The sequence below is a fragment of the Odontesthes bonariensis genome, chromosome 5 (assembly GCF_027942865.1).
Source record: "Odontesthes bonariensis isolate fOdoBon6 chromosome 5, fOdoBon6.hap1, whole genome shotgun sequence".
Taxonomy (NCBI): domain Eukaryota; kingdom Metazoa; phylum Chordata; class Actinopteri; order Atheriniformes; family Atherinopsidae; genus Odontesthes; species Odontesthes bonariensis.
This window is the reverse complement of record NC_134510.1, coordinates 16,718,072-16,734,781: the sequence shown is the minus strand read 5'-3', so window position 1 is coordinate 16,734,781 and position 16,710 is coordinate 16,718,072. Positions and strand designations below refer to the sequence as shown.

General features: G+C 42.0%; 2 protein-coding genes across 4 annotated transcripts in view; both read left to right on the top strand.

Moving 5' to 3' along the window:
* The first annotated feature begins 6,360 nt into the window (after positions 1–6,360).
* On the top strand, positions 6,361–11,653 carry LOC142380699 (eomesodermin-like). Of its 2 annotated transcripts, XM_075466599.1 has the most exons (8): positions 6,361–6,588; positions 7,869–8,523; positions 8,649–8,803; positions 9,068–9,189; positions 9,687–9,845; positions 10,135–10,196; positions 10,358–10,683; positions 10,762–11,653. In XM_075466599.1, exons 2-8 carry the CDS (start codon positions 8,000–8,002, stop codon positions 11,133–11,135), a joined length of 1,722 nt encoding a protein of 573 aa, XP_075322714.1. In that variant the 5' UTR covers positions 6,361–6,588; positions 7,869–7,999; the 3' UTR covers positions 11,136–11,653. The 2 variants fall into 2 exon arrangements, with proteins under 2 accessions (XP_075322714.1, XP_075322713.1); XM_075466598.1 differs by having other exon boundaries at positions 10,358–11,653.
* A 746-nt stretch (positions 11,654–12,399) lies between these two features.
* LOC142379794 (ankyrin repeat and IBR domain-containing protein 1-like) overlaps positions 12,400–16,710 on the top strand; it is a 36,154-nt gene continuing 31,843 nt past the window's right edge. The window contains exons 1-2 of one of the 2 annotated variants that reach the window (XM_075465067.1): positions 12,400–12,551; positions 15,744–16,023. In XM_075465067.1, coding sequence (XP_075321182.1) covers positions 15,836–16,023 — 188 coding nt within the window. In that variant the 5' untranslated portion in view covers positions 12,400–12,551; positions 15,744–15,835. Of the gene's footprint in view, positions 12,552–14,388; positions 14,428–15,743; positions 16,024–16,710 lie in introns of those variants that run through there. The other variant, XM_075465068.1, reaches the window with a different exon arrangement.

Here is a 16,710-nt window from a genome sequence, read left to right as displayed (position 1 = left end):
TGGTGTTTTCTGTCTCAATTTCTAACCTAACAGTGAGCTTTAATGTTTTTTTTTGTTGTTGTTTTTGCCTCGATTCCTAAGAATGCATCTTCTCAAACATGACTAAATCCAAAAATTATATTCGTCAAGAATAAAACTAACAGAATAGAGGCGGATCAGAATAAATGCAGACAATCTGGAAATCATCCCAGCCTAATTATATGTGCTTACCTGCTCCGTTTTGATCTTCTGTTGTTGTAAACAAGGGTCTCTGAATCACAAAGGCTCATGTCTTCTTAGCCATAACCAATTCCAAGGGGTATTTCTACTTCCAAACTTCTAAACAAAGCTGATTAATTAACTCTCGGGCTTATACCTCTGAACCATAAAGAGCTCACAAATTACCTTGGGGGAAATGATTACAACCATGGAAAACAATAAATCAATCAATGAATCTAATGAAGCTTGCGTGCCGTTGCTGGCATTTCGTTGCTACTCTCAGTCATCTGTGGAATTACAATGTGAAAGAAAGGGATCGTAGTTAAATTGTTAATCATAATGTGATACCACAGTCAGCAGATTCTGAGAAAGGCCCTGTCTGTCTGTTGGCTACGAGGGGGGACATAATGCAGAAAATATTCTTTCCACCCCACTGGAGAGAAGAACACCTTTTTTTTCTCTTTAATTTCTTTTTTTTTTTTTCATTGGCTCTTATCACATTCATACATGCACTAGATCTATTACATATCTGTGGACACTCTGTAAGGGAAGAGACTGACAAAGTGGATTTTCCATTTGGCATTACGGTGAATTCAAAGCAACTCATACATCCTTATGAATGCACATCTTGATATGTATATTCAGAAGATGGGACAAGAATTAGAGTGGAACAAGGCTCCTATTTGCTACTATAAGTCTACTGTTGACCTAATTGATGCTGCATGTGATTGCCCTGATGAAATGGCTTCCTTTTTTTCCTTTGAAATGTCTAAATAAAAGCTGGTCATCCTAACCAGTAAATCTTTTAAAAGGAGGTAAATGGGGTCATGGTGATTTTATCTTTTGTTTTTATTTTCAGTGATGAAAAGCTTTTTGGAGGGGGTTAGCATCACTCGGCACTTGTATGTCCTTAAATGTATGTCCGTGTTCGGTTATACTGAGTCAGTAGCTCCTGACTTTGACCTGAGATCAAACTGTGGCTGCCTTTCCAACAGGGGCTGATGACACTGGCAGATTGGTGGGCAGAAACTTTTAACAGTACAGATTGGGTGATGATAATGAGGGAATGCTCTGAACAGGCCTCAGCTGGCAGTGACCAGAGACTTCATGAAGTTCCTGTCAGATGAGTGATCTGGGAAGTCATGGATCTTGGCCGAGTAGAGCTTCTGGGAGGATGAATCTCTTGTGTGAAGCTGTGATTAGGGTGAACTGGGCAGAAACTTTATCATCAGTGAAATGTTCTGTACTGTTATGATACCAGCATGTAAAGAATAAAAATAGTTTTGTCATTCTAGTGTTTTGGATTTAATTTAAGCACAAACCGCGTGTTTGGTGGAATAGCAGCATCAGAGCTTTCACAGTGTCAGAGTGAAGTTGTTGCTCCTCTGGGGATTCGCAGTGAAGGCTACACCTCGGGGTGCCAGTGTGGTTCTTGCTTTTTCTCAAATTTGTGAATCTGAAACCAAAATAATATAAAGTCTGTTAACAAACACTCACTTTACTTTGTCTGTAACACTTATATTACCATAATCCAGCTTTGTTGGCCATCTTTCCTGAAAGACACTTCCTTAATCCTAATGGGACTAATTGGAAAATGAAGATTAAATAAATAGGAATTTGCCCACCTCCTGTATTTGGAAAGAGATAGTCTGAGAGACAGTCATCTCATATAAAGTCATGCAAACAGGATCTCATTAGCAAATGCAAATGAGAAAACACCCAATCTTCACAGAAGTGTATCTCCATGGGATAGCTGGAACATGACAGTTCAACAACGGCCCCCACGCTGAGCACCAAATGTGATGGTTCACTCCCGCTGCTACTCTTAACAGGATCTAGGAACGAACCATAAACGTAAGCAAAGGGGGGAGAAAAGGACATGGGTCACTAGGGGCCCTCACCTTCTGCCTTTAGAGCCCGTTCCATAAAAGCACTCCTTGATTACTGTTTGTGTGCGTTAAGTATGCCAAGATGAAGTTCATGTTATCAACCGAGGTGCACTATATAACATCGTTACCTTTATCTCTTTTTGATTTTCCTTTACATTACGCATGTTTCTGCTGAATCAACAGTTCAGATATACCTGTATGAGACCGATAAGATGAAGATTTCTCTAAGCTTACAAAGTTTGTATGTGAAGGTGAAAGTCCACTTCTAGCAAGAAAAACTTTGAGCAAATGATGAATCTTTTGGAAAAGCATGTCAAAGATGAGTTGTAACATTTTTTATCGAGAGATTAGATCTAATTAGGGACTCCTATGTAAATTGTGTCTCATATATGAAGAAAAAAATTCTGTTTTCCTGTATGATCTGTGTAGGGAGCTGATCTTCAATGGAAGGCAAAAAGCTGGGATCTCAATTCATTTGGTTTGCAGGTCTATAGGTCGTTAAAAGGGAATTTTCCAGAAAGTGAGATAAGAGAACTCTCCAAGCCAACCATGTCTCTTTTCTGAGGGCAGGTCTGTCGTGACATCACAAGCTGCGTTGAGCAGAGTTTGTGGCATGGCTCCAGACCAACAGACCTTCTGCTGCCAGCAGGGTGGCAGTGGCCTAGGGCAGCACCGCTATGGCCAGGTCACCAGCTTTTTCCTCCCGCCTGGCATGAGCACTGCCAGGGGCGTTACCGGCAGTATGGCAAGATGTCAAAAACAGCCCTTTAGACGTGTCAAAAAGCAAGCACAGCTAGAGGAAGCTGTTCATTGAGCGTGGCAGAGCGGGTGAAGCCATTTCACAGACTGACTGCCCAATAAACATGTTATGGCTAAACGGCATTATTTGATTGAGTGAAATGATTCATAAGTTTGTCTTTGGATGATGTTCAAGCGGGAAATGATATGTTGCTTTTGTTGCGAAGAGAACAAAGAATAGCACTAAAGCTTGAAATTCACTTGAGCGGGTTTTAAGGCGATGGACTGGTGACCCCCCGGTGTACCCTGCCTTTCGCTCAATGGCGGCTGGGATAGGCTTTGGCTGGATCACTGCAACGCCTTGATTATTTCCTTTTTCAGTATTCTGTTGTAGATTTGCTGCTGCGCTTGGGATCATTGTCATTGATCATTGATCATTGCAGCTTTAGCTGCCAGACAGATGTTCTCATATGCGACTCCAGAATATTTTGGTATACAGATGAGTTTTTGCGTATGTATCATGTATGTAATTATAAATTCCCTCGGGGATAAATTAAGTATTTTTTTCATTTGGTTTCATTTCATCATATATCTTCCCTCCTTGGTATTGCGTTATCACACACCTAAATGCTCCAGACCAGCAAAACGACAAAACTTCTGTTACCGAGACGCTCTCACTTGCTGGTGATTAATTATTCAAGTGCGCTCGATTAGCAGCACCTGACTGCTGCTTGCCCTCTCAGTTCCTGTTAAAGCAGTAATGCTGTAGTTTGCTTTTCGCACACCGCTTCTGCATTTTGGTTTATATTTTGTTGGATAAATATTAGCTCAGTGTAAAATGTCATGTGCTGTAGATCACATGAGATTGTATTTATGATTTTTTTTATTATATGCTGATGCATAAAACTTTAAAATTGAGAGAGGGTGTACTTTGTTTTATTTTTCATTGACTGTGTGTCACACCTCACCACTGACGGTTCATCCAGGTATTGAAAATGTGTAGGAACAATAAGCAATATCTTATTTAAATAAAACCAGGAAGTGATTTATGGTTTTCTTAAAGGTGGATTTTGTAATTTGGGTCATCAAAAATGTTCACAACAAGGGGGTAGAGTTTTACCAGAGAAGTTACAACATAAGCTGCAGCTTCAACGTTCACAACTCAAGCTTACTTTCATGTCCAGAAGAAGAGTTGCACATTCTGCGTCATATTTCAGTCCTTTACTGGCCACAAGCTGTCTCCAGTAAATAAAAGCAACAACAGAGAACAACAACATTTACTCTCGCTTTAGCAACTATTTTTGTAATTTTATATTTTTGCTATTGAACGCGATTTCTTTTTTGGGAGGGGGTGGTAGCAAAAGTAACGCTGGCTTGGCAGGAGCTTCCACTATGATTGTAAACTGAGTTTTTACCAAAATATCACTCGTCTCTTCTCCGTCAGCCAGCAGATTGTTTGTTTGCGACTGCCAATGGCGGATACTGCTTCCTCTTCTTCTTCTGTTGGCTCCAGGGTAAACTAGACACTAAAATGCCACTTTTTACCATCCAGTGGCAGAAAATGCTCTTAGTGGGGAATCTAAAGTTAGTTTTTTCATCTCAGCTTCACAATACATAGATGTTTTTATATAACCTCATAGGTACTACTCTTTCCAGTTCTGTTCTGTATAGCTGTCGCTGGATTTTTTTGGTTTAAACATGTTTTGCTAAAAAGAGCACTTCAGTGTCAGTGAGTGTGTTCTCACTTCCGATTGATGGCTTTTTCCATCAAGCATGTCATCGCAACAAAGAGAAAGTTAGACAGAGAGAGTAAAATATACTTTGATTTAAATCCAATACAAACCATCCATCCATTTTGTACACCCTGGACAGGTCACCAATCAATCACAGCGCCACACAGAGACAAACCAGACAAACCACCATCCGCACTCACACTCACTCCTGGGGTCAATTTAAAGTCATCAATTAACCTGATGGGTGTGTTTTGGGCAGTGGGAGGAAGCCGGAGTACCAGGAGAGAACCCACGCATACACGGGGAGAACATGCTAACTCCACACAGAAAGGCCCCAGCCCGGAGTTGAACCAGGAACCCTCTTGCTCTGGTGACGGTGCTACCCCCAATACAAGCCGTGAAATAAATTCAGAGGATACATGCAGCACCACAGTTAAGTTTCTTTGATAGTTGGGAAGCAAGCAGGGGAAATTCCTCCCAGCAACTCCATGCCCACAGCAAGGCCTGCGAATTCTAACTCTATATATATTCATGAGTTCCTGAAACAATCAAACAACTTGTCCACTTTATCACCACTATCAGCAGAAGTGTATTAGCTATAGACTGTTTGCTGTTCAAATAGTTTTCATTTGGGCTGTTTGATGTGCAGTGTTTATTTCAGAGGTGGTGACCTGCTTTGCTAATCCTTTCACTGTCTTTATCATGGAAACGTTTCTCAGAGTAAACAGTGGCAGCTGAGCATCGTCTGGGGTTGAGAGGAGAGCCGTTCTTTAAGCTGTTTAAAGGTGTGCCATTAACACAGCAATTCAGCCCAACTCTGCCTGAGTTTGGGTTCCTTTGAAGCGAAGCAGTGGAAAACAGCCATGGAGGAACAGGCTGATAGGAGCCAAAGTGATCAGAGAATTCTTTGTACTTTTCTTACTAACTAAAGATAATCTTGGGTATCGCTGATGAACCAAAGAGTACAGTCAACAGACACTCTGGTTTGTACAAAAATGTGAATTCCCATTTATGAATATTAAGTTTTAGCGGAAGGGAAAACCATCGGGGAATCATTTTGAAGGTTTCAGTTGTTGCTTATCTTTCTTTTTTTTTTTGGTGAAATCACCTCTAACCTATGTAAGGATAATTCCTCCTCCAACACGAACTGATACAGGGGATGAGTTTGATAACTGATACAAAGGTTTACTCACCACAAGAGGCTGTTGCTGTTGTTGTAAACAGCAGTGGTAAAAGTTTGCTTCAAGTCAAGTTTCACTCATGCAGCTGTTCGAGAAAACAATTTCTCAAGCTCACAGGGGTGAGTGTGGGGTGACAGGGTTGACAGGGGTGACACACAGAACCTGAACATTTTGTTAGCCGCTGGGTAATGAATGGACTGGCTGAATTACCAGGTCTCCCAGCTTTTGAATGGATGAATTTTCAGGGTCGATTGAGTCAAGTGGCATCACTCTTGACTCTTGACTCTTGACTCTTGACTCTTGAAGCCAGCTCACACCTGGAATCCTGGTGGACTAATCCACTTTCCTCCTTCATTTGAAATCCACTGGGGAACAACAATCATAACACAGCAAAGTCACCATATACTGAGCAGTTCTGACCGCTGCAGAAAATCTCTAGCTCTGATGGGAGTGATACATACAACCCACAGAGGCTGTGACTATGGTGGTAAGATGGATGAGGACGCAGCCTCCCTCTCATACTCAACGGCAGCAGTGCTGAGGATCCCCTGCCCCTCCCCTGCTGATCGGATGTGATAAAAAGCTGCTCTCTGTGCGCCATGGCCACAAGAGCGCAGCGCTAAAAGCGGGACTGCGGCTTCACCCTCTGATCGGCCCACCCGCACATGGCTCGGGCTTTTTTTTTTTTTTTCTAAAAAAGCCCATATTACTGCTCCCTCTATGCCAAAGCACGATGCCACTCTGTGGTCCGGGGTCTGCTTCACGCGTTGAAGTTGTTTAAGAGTTACTTCACAGTTCATGCGTCCTGAACCTGATTTACAAACGGAGCCAAGGGGGAACGCTCGCCTGGTAAGTTTATGCGTTCTTAACATATAAACATATTTTCACCAATGTGCAAAGATGAAAAAAAAATAATTTCACAGTCCCACAAAACACCATTTCAAGTGCGCATTGTGGTGCATGTATAAAAATTGTCTAAAATTTGTCTAAAATGTCAGCAGATGATTTCGCTTTAAGAATTAGGGGGAATAAATGTGTCCACAGACAATCCATTTGTTTTATCAGAACTACACATATTTAATTGTAGCTTATTCTCCCCTCACACACACAGCTGTTTAGATGTAGTTGCTTTCATTTTCTCACATCTGACTGTCTGATCCAAGAAGCGTCACTGGTTTCTTCAAACGGAAAAATAATTGGCCATTTCCCCTATTCATGTCCCACTGGGACCCAAGAACGCGTCAGAATTGAACGAATTCAATTTCATTACCCGCTGAATATCTACAGAATAATCTATTTCTAAGAGAGAATATGCATTTGCTCGCAATTGTATTTTTTCTTTTTTTTCTTTTTTAAATCAAATAAATTGGTTATATTTTTAAAAAACATTAAAAATATATAGCCTATCTAAGCAAAATATATTTTATGTCATACAATTCATGTGCAAAATACAAAGAGCCAATGTGCCAGTATTTGTTTTTATCGAAACAAATTGAGATCTCTAAATTTGCGCTTTGCTTTTGAAACCGAACTTGCCACGGATTTCAAGAATCGTGGGCGAGTTTTTACTCATAGTTTTACCGCTACCCCCCAAAAATCTGTGCATCCCACTTCGGGTTTGTCACATGATTTACAAGAAACTGGCTGGTATACCTCGAAGGGACTCCCTCCAATATCAATCAAAATTTGCTGCATAGTTCACCCCATCATCTGAGATGCTTTATCTGTTCTTATAACTAAACAGTTCACTTACACTTATTGGTTCATAAATCAACCACGACTACCCCAGAGCAGTTCAACCTAATCATATTGCTGGCTTTAGCTCCTATTGTGAAACTGAAATAATATTTTAAAAAGATCAGACATAGCTGCCTTGCATTGCGTATAATGCCTCCCTGCTCAGGGTTTAAGAACAGAAAGAAAGGGAAATTAACTTCTCTTGAAAAGAGGAATCTTTTTTTTTGCTGTGAGGTGATTTTTTCAAACTTGAGAAGACTTTTTTTATTCATTTCAAAGTTGGCCCTTAACAAATGCACGTTTGTAGACTGGTGGACCTTTAAAGTGACTGACTGATTGTCTCAACCCGGAGGAAATCTGTCTTTAACCACATCATATGTTTCTATTAACAGCCCATAGTCCGGTGGAGGCTTGGGAAAGACTCCTGGGGTGGAGGAACACACCTCAGAAGGCCAGTTAAGTGGGATCAAAGGAGGCAACCGTCCCTTGTAAAAGAGACCGACGGAAGGCGTGAAAAGCAGTCATGCTCGGGGGTGAAGGAGAAAGCAGCACATACTCCTCTGCGAAAGACGCGGCGGAAGAAAGGCGAAAGTCTCCAGCCGCTGATGGAGATGAGTCGACAGCTGGAATCAGGTACGCAGAGCACGGGATGGGCGCCGAACGCTACTACATCCCACCCACCATCTCTAAGCAAAGCCCAGAAGCAGCGAATCCCTGCTCCTTTATCCCGTATACCCCCGGTGGGACGGTGTACACCACGCCCGGCGGCGGCAGGTACTCTTCATCCCTCCACTTGGGCTCCGTGTTGCCTCCCGCGGGATTTCCCCCTCCAGCCAGCGGGCGCAGCCACTTCAGCCCGTCCTACCAGCTCGGACAGAGTCCTGGCTGCATCTACACTCCCTACGCCGGCTCGGGGCCCGCTCTCAGCAACATGGCACTGCCTAGCGCCGGCTCGGGGATGAGGGCCCAGGTGTACCTCTGCAACCGACCTCTGTGGCTCAAGTTCCACCGGTACCAGACCGAGATGATCATCACCAAGCAGGGCAGGTGAGGCGGCATGCAGGGGCAGTTTGCAATGAAACACAAATTTCTTTTTCATTTTCATCGGACACGTGCAGCCAAAAGTTGCCTCAGAGTTCTGTTTGCTTATTGCTTTTCTTGTGCGTTCGCAGGCGCATGTTTCCTTTCCTCAGCTTTAACATCGCTGGTCTGAGCATGGCCGCACATTATAACGTGTTTGTGGAGGTGGTGCTGGCGGATCCAAACCACTGGAGATTCCAGGGTGGCAAATGGGTCACTTGTGGGAAGGCGGACAACAGCAGCCAAGGTACTGAAACCAGAACACTTTTAACGCCTCAATTTGTTCCACGTTCAACGGGACGCAACATTTGCTCCCTGTGTTAAAAAGAGAAGGTTCAACAAAACCGCTGAACTAACTTTTAGACACATCTCTTCGCTTCGCTTTTGAAAAATGCTGCAGCGATGCAATTGAAACCATTAAAAAAAAATATATATATATATCAGTCAAGTCTGTGCACTGTGTTTTTTGGTTTACTATTTTTGTTTGATGTTTTAAAATTCTGCATTTCAGGGAACAAAGTTTACATCCACCCAGAGTCCCCGAACACAGGGGCCCACTGGATGAGGCAAGAAATCTCCTTCAGCAAACTCAAACTCACCAACAACAAAGGAACCAATCACAACACGTCCCAGGTACTGAGATTAAAAACTAAATAAATGAATAAAAAGCACAAGCATAACTATTGTTACGCGTAGAATGATAAAATGATTTGGTTGTTTTTAAAGTGATTTGTAATTGGTTTTTTAAATATGTACATGGCCTTCATACACACACACAAAAAAAAGATTTTACCTCATTTATACTCATATCAAAAGGGCCTCTTGAACTCCGAATTATTGTTTTTGTTTGTTTGTGTTTCCTGTTGGAAACTAGTTTGCAAGCTCTCGGGTGCACTGACGTAGAAAGTGACGCTTTGATTTGAACAGTAGCAACTATCGCAAACCAAAACCCCAGCGAGTTCAAACTGAAAGATGCTTAAACTTCTCGTTAAAAAAAAAACTATCTAAAAAAATTGAAATTAAAATCCCTTTCTGCGTAAATTCGTCTAATGCAGAAAATTTGAGATGACCTGGCGCACGTTTCTGTAGTATTAACGCGACACGTGCTCATTTCTCATGTTTAAACGTAGATGATTGTTCTGCAATCACTGCACAAGTACCAGCCGCGGCTGCACATCGTGGAGGTGACGGAGGATGGCGTAGAGGACATCAGCAGTGACGTGAAGACGCAGTGCTTCACTTTCCCAGAGACCCAGTTCATAGCGGTCACTGCCTACCAGAACACCGATGTAAGAGTGACAAACACACGCCCTTGCAGTGACATTCTTCTTTTAGCTCTGGGCTGCCCATAGATAGAACTTTCTTTTTATATATATATATATATATATTTTTTTTATTGATGTGTATACAAGAGTAACAGAGGCACTTACATATAGCGGTATACAATGGTGTGGTCATTAAACATGTTTGTATACACCTTTAGATTTAGATTATATTTGCAGACACTTTCTTATACTAATCCTGTTCTGTTCTGTGTGTTTGACGTGCAAATCTTACACTCACCTATTTTTTCTTTAGATTACACAGCTGAAAATTGATCACAACCCCTTTGCCAAAGGATTCCGAGACAATTATGATTCGTGAGTACTTTACACCACATGGCAACACCCTAAATATTTTCACATCACAGGAAGGATAGGTCACACTGAGCATCTGCCAACTCATTTTGGACAAACCTTTCCTATACACTGCTTTACCTTGACCTCGCACTGACTACTATTGTTTTTCATTTTTCCTTTAGAATGTACACAGCTCCAGATAATGACCGCCTCACGCCGTCTCCAAACGACTCTCCCCGTGCGCATCAGATTGTCCCCGGCACCCGCTACACAATGCAGCCCCTCTTCCAGGACCAGTTTGTCAACAACCTCCCCCAGAATCGCTTCTACAACTGCGAGAGAGCAGTGCCACAGACGAACAGCCTCCTCTCACCTCAGACAGAGGATGCGACATCACAGAGATGGTTTGTCACCTCCATGCAGCAAGGGGCAAACGGCACAAGTGCAGGCAACAAGCTGGACCTGACACCTTACGAGGGGGAGTATTCAAGCTCCCTTCTCCCTTACGGTATCAAATCGCTGTCCATGCAAACCTCTCATGCTCTCAGCTACTACCCAGACTCTCCTTTCACAACAATGTCTGCAGGGTGGGGCTCCAGAGCAGCATACCAAAGAAAAGTCACTCCCAGCCTGCCGTGGTCCCCCAGGCCCAGCCCTTCCGCTGGCTTCCCAGAAGACTCGGACAAAGTTAAACCACAGATAGAGGAGGAGGTGAACGGCAGTGAAGCTCTGATCAGCTCCTGGACAGAGGGCCAGCCATCAGCTCTCTCTCCAGACAAGGCTGATTCGTATTCCATGGCCTGCAAGCGAAGGCGTTTGTCTCTCAATGGTCCGAGCACAGAGGACTCACCCACAAAGTGTGAGGATTTAGCCTCTGCTGCCACCAACAGCTCCTGCAGCAAAGAGGCCCCTCAATCCAAAAGCATGGCAGCTTATTATTCCTTTTACACAAACCCTTGAGGTTTTGCCTCTTAAAAATACAGCCTTATGAATAAAATGTACTATTTGTTGTTGTCGTTTTTTTTTTTTATTACATAAGAGCCATTCAATTCCTTTTTAGCAGTAACAAATCTTTATTCTTCTTTTTGGGAAGAAAAAAAAAGGGAAATATCAATGACAAGAAAAATAATAATCACATTAAAATTCAAGAGATGACACGATAAGCATTACCATCTTGAGATGTAGGCTTATTTTGTCTCGGTCGTCTGTTTTCATTCTCTAAATGCCTTATTTGAGTAAATGTATTTGGATTTTGTGACAAAGCATTTGTTTGAAGTGTTCTCTCTTTTTTTAAAGAGTGTGACATGTTTTATTGTTGCATACATTTATGTGGCTACCTTTCCAGTGAGATTATGTGTTTACAGATTATTTATTGAAGGCCTGTTCTTATGAAATGCGTGCACTCATTAAATGTGAGGATATTTTGCTCTATGTAACTTCACTGCATAGTTCAGATATTTGATAATAAAAAGCATATGTGTACTGATACTGGGTATCTCAGTTGTTATTCAAAGTAAACTAATACAGTTTTATGACTGTCAAACAACGCAGACATTTACGTACGACCGGCTAATGTATATTTTTGTGTGAATGAATAAATCTGAAGGGGTTGCATGATACCAGGTCACACACAGGAGGAGGATTATTTTCCGTGGACATGATCGCACTCTAGTGGCCTAATTGTGTTATTGCAGTAGCAGTAACTTAAACTTAAATCATTTGCCTTGTTTGTTATGAGGGGGGCTGGGGGGTCCCACTACAGAGTACAATCTCTATTTTATTACGTGGGTACGCATAAAAAGCATTAAGCCCAGTGAGACGTAAGAAGAGCATGTCCACGGGACAAAAATTGTGACGATAGGCTTAATGTTTTCTCATAAAGCACCACATATGCAGATCTTATGGGATGGAACTCTCGTGAATTTACACAAATTGCTTAATCGGCCACTGCTAGTCGAGTGCAGAATGTTAGAGAAGAATATACATGTTATTGACTTATTGTACCCTGTGCTTTAGCCACATGCACTGATTAGCCTACTCAAGCGTCCTACCAGAAACTAACTGAGTATATATCATTTATCCCAGCAAGAGACACAAAACAAGCGAAACGTGATGCAAAGGAATTGACGACATCAATGGCCATGTTCTAAATAAATCAATCACTCTCCGCCTGTTTGGGGGGTTGTACTGAAACCTGGCAACCCGACTAACAGCCAGCAGAGCCAACAGAGAGTTGTCAGGGGTAATATTACTGCTCACAGCTCAGTATTTATAGAGAAGGATTGCCACACATTAAGAGATATACCTCTGTTCTCGCGCTGCGACTGACAGTCAAGCGACGGAACAAATTCCACTAAAGCGAGATGTACCGTTTGTGTAAGTCGCGATACTTGTTACTCATTGTTTACTGAGTTTATCAACTGTTCTAGTTAGCTTTAAGTTGGCTAGCCGTTCGATTAGCCTGCTAGCTCAGCCGCTAGCGCATGCACTGACGTTAGTCAACGCAGATGTTGGCGTCATGATGTTTTTTTTTGTTTTTGAATAACACTTTGCTAGCAAGCAAATTGTTTTGTTTTTTTTTGCCATTGTCACTAGCTCTGACAAAAACACAAGAGTGGTTTGCAGCTAACATTATCTGCGGTCAGTGGCCGGTGAGTGTCTTTATTAACCAGTAATATAACAAAGCGTTTCCGAGGACTGTTCATTATCGTATCACAACACACTGCCGTCCGTAGGTATGAGCTAGCAAGAATGGTAAACATTACATGACACGGGGAAAGGCCTGCACGAAGGAATTCAGTGGCAAGGGGCACCTACGCAGACAAACGGTGACTTCTTTCTTTCTATTGTTTAGGCTATCTATTTAGACAACTGTTCCCAGAAGTGGGTTGGTACTGTCAAGGGGGAGTGTCGTTAACTATTGTCAGATTGGTTAATCAGTCATGCATTTACACAGTAACTATATCGAGGAGTACATATTTTACCACGAGATTTTACTATCCAACTCTACTCAGTTGACGGTGTACATAAGCGCTATTCAAAGTTGGACTGTTTTCTCCTGTGTTTGCGTGCTTGCGTGCGTGAATGCGTGCGTGAATGCGTGCGTGCGGTCCTCGCATGACACAAACTTCACGCACAGAGCCGTTAACTTGTTCCACAGGCTACACTGTCTACATTATATGTTATTTATCTTAAATTGTGAGCTTGGAAAATGTCAAATAAAAAACAGAGTGCAATGATTTGCAAATGTCACCGTTCCAAATTGTATTTAAAATAAAACATAGAAGTGATGTTAAAAGTTGAAAGTGAGACATTTTTCTATTCCATCAAAAAATACCAGGTCATCTTGAATATTTCATGGCAGCAACGCACATCCACCATCTTGGAACTGATGAGACCAGTTGCTAGACCTGTGGAAGAGGAATATTGTACCGTTCTTGTCCGATATGGGATCCTGGCTGCTCAACAGTCCTGGGTTGCCTCAGTCCTTTTTCAATGAGCTTTGGCCAAGAGATGTTTCCGAATAACGTTCACATATGGCTTCTATGCATCTGTTGATGGCAAAGTGAGCCGTGTTCCCAAACATTGATTTCATGAAGTGTTCCTGAGCCCTGCAGTAATTCACACGACAGAATCAGGCATGTTCTTAATGTCAGGCGCTGCCTGAGGGGCCTGAAGATCACTGCCATCCATTATTGATTCTCAACTATGTACTTTGCACATGGATAAACTCAAGATTCTCTGAGTCATTTTCTGATATTATGGGCTGTAGATGAGGAAATATTCAACATTTTCCACAGTTGAAGAAAGTTATTCTGAAATTATTTGTTGACAGTTTTTTCTTTTTTTGATTTGCTGAACTTCTGCCCATCTTTACTTATAAGAGGACTCTGCCTCTCTAGGTTATTTGGCAACAGGTCAGAAACACACCTGGTTATAGAAGGAGCACCTTAGAGAAGCAGAGTCTCCCAAAAGTAAAAATGGGCAGAAGTTCAGAGAAAAAACTGGAGATACAATATGTTCCTCCAGCAGATTAGTTTTAGTTTTTAGTACCCGTTAGTTTTCCAGCCTTTTTTAACCCCCTGTCCCAACTTTGAGATGTGTGGCTGGAAATTAAATTCCAAATGGGCTAATATCTTTCATGAAATGACAAAAGGTCTCTCTCTGAACATGTGAATGTTTGTAAGATTTGTATTCTGTTTTAATTTCATACAGTCACAACTTTTTTGGAATTGAGGTTGCACCGTCTTATGTAAGTATATGAACCTAAATGATAGTATAGAGATGACATTCTGTCTAAGAACTGTCTGTATGTTCATAAACAATAAGAGTGACTCATTTATTTTGACTTCATGTAACAAAATCTATGTAAATAAGGTCAATATGTCCTACTCTTATCTCATTTTACAGTTTTAAGAGTGGACATTTTGGGTAATATCATGTTTTTCTTTGTCATGTTTTCTAGCCTGTGGAGACCTGGGTATTTATTATGTGCAGTTTAAGTGTTTTTGGGAGCATTTTTCTCTCTTTGGTACCAAGTCGAAAGATGCAATCAGTTGTTAAAATGGAACACAACAGGAATTGTATGATGTCGACAATAGAAGCATGACAAATACAGCTGAGTGGCATTTTCATCGTAACAGGTGATATTTAATCAGACACATCTTAGAAATGTTTCCATACATTTCAGCATGCTGTCATTCCCATTCGGGAGCAAAATAGCCTGGATGGTGTTTATATGAGCATTCCTGGCATCCGCAAATCCCTCCCACGTCCTCATTTTTGGTCTATCGGAACATATTTCCGAGCCTCTCTTAGCCAGTATTCTCCCGGCTGATAAAAAATGAGCAGAAGAAGCTACAGACTGGTTGATGTTCATAGATGCTGCCACCTGGGACATAAATATTCATCTTGTGAAATGCGTTTTCATCGTACAAATGTATAATACAATCATTGCATTGCCAGAGAGCCTCGCTGAACAGTAAGGTCAGTGCTTCATCTGGAGCCTCTCAGTCCGGTAACAAGGAGGCATACAGCACCACCAGAGCAAGAGTTTCCAGTGATCAGAATTGGATTATCGTTGTGTGCAGTACATATTGTACTGATAAGATGATGCAGTGTTCTCGCAGTGTTTGTGCTACAGCTGACCAGTACACCAAAGGATCACATTGCCCCAACAGTCATGACCATATGGTGTGCTGGTGGAAGCGAAATGCTTACTCGCTGCATGTTGTCCTCTATTTCTCGCTTTCTATCGAGTCCTGGCCTCAGTGGGATGGGCAGCATTGGCATGGAAAGGTGGAAGCTCCTGGTGATGGCAGAGGAAGTCTTGTCTTTCTCTCTGTGTGAGCTATGTGCTCACTATGTCCAGCTATTTAAAAATAAATAATTAAATTGAGAATAAGGAGGCGTTTACAATGCACTGGTGATGCTGAGACAGGCGCGTGTTGCAGAGAAGCCCGAGCAACCTCAAGGATAGAATTCTTGTGACCAGTTCTTAGTCAGCAAGGCCTTGTTAGACAAAGAAACAAGCATAAAGGATTGAACTGTTTTTCTTCTTTTCTTCAGGACACACAGCATGCTGGCTTATTTGACTTAAACAGCTTGAAGGAGACTTAAAAGGCTGCCGTGTCGGTCGGAACTTTGAACCCGCTGGAGAAATGGGGAACACGGCTACCAAGTTCCGTAAAGCTCTCATCAATGGGGATGAAGTGCTGGCGTGCCAACTTTACGAGAGCAACCCACAGTTCAAGGAGGCTCTGGATCCCAACTCTACATATGGAGAGTCCTACCAGCACAACACTCCACTGCACTACGCTGCCCGGCACGCCATGATACGCCTACTCAGGTCAGGAAAAGGCCCAGATCAAATCAAATGAGGAAGAAGACGAACTGATGTAATTTACACATTAGGTCAAATATATGTTTTTTCTATTGGTGCAGTATTTAAAGTGAGGGGAAAATGGGGGTTGATATATGAAGTGATAATCACCTGCATTATAGCTTAGTGTCAAGTTCCATTTGCGTAATCATATCAGCACTCTGCGACTGATAAGCCATATAATAAGAGAGAAAAAACAGTGTTTTGTCTATATGTATCTGTCCCATCTGTCCCTCCACACAGCCATCTGTTCTCAGGAATGCAACATGCTGGGTTGGAACAGAATGGGCTTCCAAGAGTTCCCATCTTACAAGCGAACAACCTGCATGTGCTTGTCGTCATCCTACTCAGGCTTCTGTCTTTTTCCACTCCTGGGATATTTACATTATGGGACATTCGTAGCTGTATAAAGTTCTTGGGTGGTTCTAAAATGATGGCTGGCAAAGTAAAGTGGGTGTAAAATATATAACTGGATGGATTGAAATATATCTGATGGTTCTAGTTTCCTCATTAATCACAGGTGTTCTGTTAGTTGGTTTACTTCGAAAAATTATCCTTCTCATCCTGTATGTCTCTTTTTTTTTTGTATACGCTTTGGATTATATCTTAAAATCATGTGAAGTAAACAGTTAGTTACATTTCAGCTCTTATCAG